At 46.1% G+C, this 7,000-nt stretch overlaps 1 protein-coding gene across 1 annotated transcript; it reads right to left on the reverse strand.

The window, feature by feature from the left end:
* Positions 1-2,902: 2,902 nt before the first annotated feature.
* LOC133897747 (uncharacterized) lies at positions 2,903-6,618 on the reverse strand. Its single transcript, XM_062338564.1, has 2 exons — positions 5,802-6,618; positions 2,903-3,225 (listed from the first exon to the last, which is right to left on the reverse strand). Exon 1 carries the CDS (start codon positions 6,525-6,527, stop codon positions 5,805-5,807), a length of 723 nt encoding a protein of 240 aa, XP_062194548.1. The 5' UTR covers positions 6,528-6,618; the 3' UTR covers positions 2,903-3,225; positions 5,802-5,804.
* Positions 6,619-7,000: the final 382 nt, after the last annotated feature.

The following is a 7,000-nucleotide window of genomic DNA, read 5'->3' on the forward strand; positions in this document are numbered from 1 at the left end:
CTAGTGTTGCGCGATTTGCTCCTGTCGACCACAGCTACAGTCGTATCAGGACCATTACGCTTGTCACCGGGTTTGTTCTTCTTTCTTTCGTTCTTCGAGGACTCGGGTTTGTCCTTGCCAAATTGGAGGTTTTTAGTGCGCACTTGCGCTTCCGCTTGTTTCACACACTTGTCGGCCAACTCAAAAAGCTCTTTGACCGTGCGGATCTTCTGAGTAGCCATCTTTTCACGCAAGTCCGTGTCCTGAACACCTCATTTGAAGGCAATAATTACTGATTCATCAGAGATGTTCGGGATCGTGTTACGCTTGTCGCTGAACCTGTAGATGAAATCTCAAAGAGATTCGCTGTCACCTTGGTGCAGCTGGTGGAGGTCGTTCTTCGTTCTTGGGCGCTCGAATGTGCCTTGAAAGTTGGCTATGAATTGAGCCTTGAGTTCTGCCCACGAATGAATCGAGTTGGGCGGCAAGTTTAGCAACCAGGACATTGCGGATCCATCAAGGGCGGTTAACAAGTAATTGGCCATTACTCGATCGTCACTGCCGGCTGCTCGAATTGAGTTCTACCCATGAACGAATCAAGTTGGGCGGCAAGTTTAGCAACCAGGACCTTGCGGATCCATCAAGGGCGGTTAACAGGTAATTGGCCATTACTCGATCATCACTGCCGGCTGCTCAAATTACGGTGGTGTAGATCTGCAACCACTCATTGGGATTGATCTTCCCGTCGTATTTCTGGATCGGGTCTGCATTGAAATTCTCGGGCCACCGAATCGACCAGAGTTCACGTACGAAAGCCTAGCAGCCCCTGTCGAACTCTTCAGGAGGAGGTGTTGGAGGACTACCACGCCTGTCTCTTCAAGTTGGGGAATCACGACCATCTCGTCCTGTAGATTTGCGATCGTCTTCACGGAGTTCCTCATGGCGGTTTTCGATCGTCATACGTAGATCACGACGGTTGTGAGGAACACAGTTCCTCAGATCTTCCTGATGCCTGCGCCTATGGACAGGGCAGCTACAGTTTGACCCACAATATCGTTTTTGGGCTTGACCACCTGAGCTTCCCCTCTGGGATTCCCCTACTCGAGAGCGTTCTCATCCGTGGCTCCTCGAACTAGGACAATTCTGACTAGGGGGCCTGGAGTTGCGGGGATTGTTTGCTCGAGCGACTTGGTTCTGAGCCGCATCGAGTAGGATCTTGACTTGATTGACCATGAGAGTAAGAGGATTCACCAGATCCAATTCTGAAAGGGATCTGAGAATCAGATGAGCTCCTAAGTATTGATTCTGAAAGGGATCTGAGAATCAGATGAGCTCCTAAGTATTGAATATGTCGCTACCGAGACTCGGTTGCGGTTGAACCGATAAAGCCTCACGATGACTGTTCAGAGGGAGCTTGTCCCTTAAGCCGTGGGCTGTAGCGGGTGTAGGTACGCCCACCGAAAGTCGTTGGGAGAGGCCAGGAGGCATCTGCCTTCCCATGGTCCGTTGGTGGAGGGCCGTGTTGGGTGCACGTACGGCTCCAGATACGGATGTTTCAAGTGGTAACTCGACGCCAGTACCGTCGCCATCGACTGCTGTCGCTGGATCTCCAAGGATTTCCTCGCCGTTATCGACCACGCGTTTGGATCTACTGTCATTGGGTCAGCCGATGGGGGTCGTCGCCTCTAGCCATAAACACGAATCGATCTGTTCGGCTGCTCTAGCTAGCGTTAGAGTCACCGTCACCACTCTCGTCGCTGTCAGTGTCCATGCAGTGGAGAACATTAGGCTCCGCGGGATCCCACTCGAGATGTCCCACCTCGTGGTAAGCATCCAATGGTTTGGACTCGAGGGTACTAGTGTGGATCAATCCACCTTGATTGTCCCAATGGAAAACAATAGTTCCGAAGATGATTTCCGAGTCGATGAGAGGGGACTCGAAGATGTCCGCCGTCGACTTGAAGCAGTCGTAGAAGTCGGTGTCGGAAAATCTTTTTCCGACGTAAGAGTGAGTCTGAGACATGATTAATCCTACAAAATAGAACAAGACCCCTACCTGGTGCGCCAACTGTCGAAGATTAGTTCCCAACAATATGTTCGTAAATTGACTGGATACCTTCGAGGGTAGGGATTAATCACGAAGCGAGACAAAACAATGTATACAGGTTCGAACTTCCGATTGGAGTAATATTGTACATCCTGTGAGGGTGTTGCTGCCTTGTATTGATGATCTCGAGTACAAGCAAGATGGTTAAGACTATTACAAGGAGTTGATTGGATCTAATCTATCCTAGGTTAAAGTCGAGTAATTTATCTGTTGTTGTCTTTCGTGTTGCTCATTGTTTCTTCTTCTAACCTTTCCGCCTTATATAAGGGTAATGTAACTACTCCTATCTAACCGTAGTCGATAAAGAGTTGTCTTCTTTAACATCCAAGTGGATAGATCTGTTTTGAATACAGGTTGTATCGGTTTGGATAATCAATCTAAATCTTCTCGGAATGTACTTTCTTGATTCCGAATATATCAAGTATCGTTGATTCAGTTCCATGATATCTGAGGCTGCCAAATATATGTTATATATAATCTATCTGTATATGATGTACTCTTTATACGCACATACCACATAGTTAGGTATTCATGCAGGACCAGCAATTTGCAAGACGCAACCAAAGAACTACCAGAGTTGTTGCGCTTGCACCATATCGAATCTCCAGAAAATGTAAAGCAATTCACCAAGAATTGTGTACAGCATTGGGGCTTCCTATTCGGCTATAACAAGGATGAGCCAGCATCAGCTACTCCAGAAAATGTAACATTGCAGTGTACTCCTAAACATGTTATACAAATCAAGGCGCCAAGCACAGAGCATACTTGCTATCTTAGACATGTAACCAATGTAAACAAATCTGGGGAGCGAAAGAATGGTGAGCACAAGCGGGTTCGAGGCACACGAACACGATTACGATAGTTCATTACAGTAAACTTGAAGTACTTTGTGAAGTAAAAAAATCTACAATGGAGGGGGGAACATCAAATACATTATCAACCAAAATATTAAAGAAATGATTAAAGAAAATACTGTATGTGTTAGGATACAGTATGCTCTAGCCTTCTTCCCGATGTAGTTCCCCCGAAGAAGGCAAATTGGACAAGGTAATGCCATATTATCATTATGATGTCTCGTCCCTGTTAAATATGATTGTCCATCCAGGATGTTCTAGACATTGTACAAAATACAACAACACCTGAAATAACCATATATCAATTAATTGGCAAGATCACTCTGACGCAAGTGTTCAATACAATATGTCTGGAATGTGCCCCTATCTGACGGATACAAAATTATGTCACTGATACCTAGCTTTTACCATTTGCAGTGATGAAGATTAGATAAGGCACTGTTAAACAATACGCTCGTAGGAAAATAGATCATCAGGACAAAGTAAGTGTCCAACATTTTGGCCAGTGAAATATTGTTCATAAAGTGCAGGGAAAATTAGCTTTGTAAATCCGTTACTTGTTTTGAATATTATGACAAGGGAAATGGCATAAAATGATCCTGCTAGACATGCAAGTCACTCATAAACCCCTTGCTTCCGTCTGACAAATCCAAATACTTCTATGTATAATAGCTTTCAAAGTTTTAAAAGATTGACTGCACATTCTAGGACAAGCAAAAAAGAAACGAGGGAATAAATAAATTGTTGGCATAATTACACCATCTTTCACATCGCTTTACATATATCAGTTACTAGTATACTTGACCCAAAGCAAACAACCATATTTTAACTCCAGGTATGACATGTACAATGTTAATTTGTTCTTTGTTAACATCTAAAGTCTGAAATCTGAAGATACAAGATTAATGGCCGTGGCAAACTATCTACTTCTTTTGGTGGTGGAAGGCTATAATTATGTCTTTTAGAAATTTGGTCTGAGAGAGTTATCTGAGAATTTAGAGTGTTAAGATCTAAAACTGCATTTTGATAGACAAAATATAGTAATTTTATTATAAGCCTAAGGAATCAAGTGAAAAATTATGTATTAGGACTATGCTCATTTTCTCAGTCACCACTTTTGACCTTTTTTCACATAGAGGTCAGCTAGACCAAGACCCAAGAGTAACTACAAACATACATTAGGTCCGGTTGTCTAGCTCAATAGTAACTCAGAAACCAAATAACTTCAATGCATATACGAAACTGCAGCTGTATATCTACTTTTTCTTTTTGTTCACAAACAATTCATTAAGCAAAGCTTTGACTGGATTACCATAAGGGACAATATACCACTAGGAAACACCAAATTCTCAGCATTGACTTCCATTCGCTAGTGTTACGTTCAGAAAATCCCTCCCTCCCATGGACGCCGTTCTCGCCATCACCCTTTCCCTCCGCCACATCTCCAACCATTTAGCGTGTCAGCACTTCCACCCTCTCTCCTAACTCTCCTGTGCCAATATCCCATCAGCATGGCACATCTCTCCCAACTCCAGCAGGGCCAGGTCAACCTCAAGGAGGGCGAGAGTGTGTGGGTGAGATTTGTGTTCTCCTCCTATTTTGCAGTGGTTGTCATTCTCCTGATTTGCAAAAGAGCCTTTATAAATAGGAACAATCTTAGATCCTAGGTAACAGGGATATGATAGCCTTTTCTGAAAATTCTGAGGTCTCTTGGCTAGTCAAAGCATGTTCACCTAACAGACATGAACGGTGGTGACCAAAACAAAATGGACCTTAATGGAGGATTGTTAAGCATAAGAGGCATGAAAAATGAGGGGTGTAAATTGAGAAATAGGTGTCTCTGAGTAGTATAAACAAAATTATCCATTACCAGAATGTTAGTCATGGTTTCAGTGAGCATTGACCAACTCATATTTCTCTAGGGAGGAAAAAGCCAAGTTCATCTAGGTCTATATTTACAATGGGTGGCAGGCTGGTAGCTCAAAATCAGGCAACCATAAGAGTACTTGGTGCAAATCAGGGGGATCATTAAAGCATATTTGGATGACACTTCAATGATCTCGAGCTCTTCACATTTCTGATAAAGATAGATGCCTATGGACAGGAATTTGATCAACCCACATTGACTAACATTACTACCTACCTCACGGCCGTTTTTTGGCTTTTGAGTGTGAAACCAAATATCAAGCAATTTACCAACATATTGCTTGAATTGAATTATTTGGGACACTACACATGCAACTGGATTGTGTCCTACTCTAGTGGAGTGCTGTAATTACAGTATCCAAACTATCAGCGTATAGATTCAATGTCTATGGTCTCGAGATATTCAAATAATCTTTAAGGTACAAGAATGTGGCCCTTTTTGGCTTTTCCTTATGAGCAAATAATTATAAACATCTGATACATCCTTAATATCACAAAGCATAGGAAGTTATGCACTTCATCTATTGGAGAACAGTGGCAAATAATCAAACAAGGACAAACATCTGCAAGTCGGCGATATACAATTGTGCAACTCAGTACTTATGATTTGTTACTCTCCCTGTTGCAAGAATTCAAGCTACAAAGATGAGCACGGAAGACTATGTACTTTAGTTTCTTTGAAATAATACAGGTACATCGACATCTTAAGGAAAGTTTCTTGTAATGTGATTAGTCCACTCAAATTCAACATTCGTCAATCAATCTCATCCACCTCCTAGTTGGTTGCTATTACTCATGACAAATTGTTAAAAGGTTCACCATCGAGATTAGAAGTTCCCTAAGTAGAGGGCTAGATGAAAAGGCAAAGTGAGCAGATCACCGAATAAATCATGAACTCAAATCTCAGATCAAGATCCAACTGAACAACATCTTACCTCTCAGTCTGCTCCGGCGCCGCCGCTGCCGCCAAGCGGGTAGGACACGAGCTCCCTAACAGTGGCCCCGACCTCGACCAGAGCGATGTCCATCCCGTACCCGGAGACGGGCAGCAGCTTGAGCTCTCGGAGCACGCAGAAGGCCTCTGCCATGCGTCCGCGGGGCACGTCGACTGCGACGGCGCACCGCGGGACCCAGTGATCGGGTCTGAACGCGTCGGGGACCTCGACGCCCGCGTCCTTCCGCAGCAGCTCGCAGAGCTGCGCGTGGAGCCCCAGCAGCGCGGCGGAGGGCGTGGGCGCGAGGAAGAGCACGCCGGGGTCGTGTGGGACGGACGAGGAGGAGAAAGAAGGGAGAGCGGCGAGCGAGGAAAGCGCGAGCGGGAGCGGGTCGAGGCGTGAGGCGAGCGCGCGGAGCGAGGGCGCGAGGCGGAGGAGCGGATCCCCGTGCCCAGGGGGGAGCGCGGCCGCGGGAAGGTGGAGGAGCGGGAGGTGCGGGCGGGAGGCGGTGTCGATGAGGCGGCTGCTGAGCTGCCGCCGCGCCAGCGCGTTCCACGCCTTGAGCACCTGGTTCTCCAGCGCCGGGTCGAAGTAGAGCTCCACCGCGTAGTACCCGGAGGCGAGCGGCGGCGGCGCGGAGCGTGGCGTTCCAGGGGGAGTCGTCGTCGCGGCGGCGGGGGCAGAGGGGCAGCCGCCGCCGGCGGAGGGCGCCGTGCCTTGCGCCATGGGAGGGTGCGATTGATTCCGACAGGGAGGCGAGGGGGGCGGAGTGAGAAATTGGGAGAGAGAGATCTCGTCCCGTGCTGTCGCGTGACTGGCTTCACTGTGGTGTGGAATTTATATATATATATTTTTAATATTTACAAAATTACACGATTTTTTTAACAATAAACCACCATCGTCTATTCATATAAAGTCTTATCCCGTGAATAGGTGACACCTTATGGCTCCTTCGGCAAAAAAAAATGATGATGACGTGGGATCTTGCCTGTTCAGCGGGCAAGGTCTTCCTTGTAGTGAGGATCAGTAGGCTCATCTAAAAAGTGTCGTCCACTGTTCAAACGAAAAAATTTGGATATAAAAAGCGATCGCGCCGTTCCAGCCTACATCATCGGCCTCATTTGCATTTAGCTGAACCGAGAGAGAGAGAGAGTAAGAGGAGGAGAGCAAGTGAGGAAGGAGAGGGGAGGGGAGGGGAT

This window comes from Phragmites australis, chromosome 17 (assembly GCF_958298935.1).
Source record: "Phragmites australis chromosome 17, lpPhrAust1.1, whole genome shotgun sequence".
Lineage (NCBI taxonomy): Eukaryota > Viridiplantae > Streptophyta > Magnoliopsida > Poales > Poaceae > Phragmites > Phragmites australis.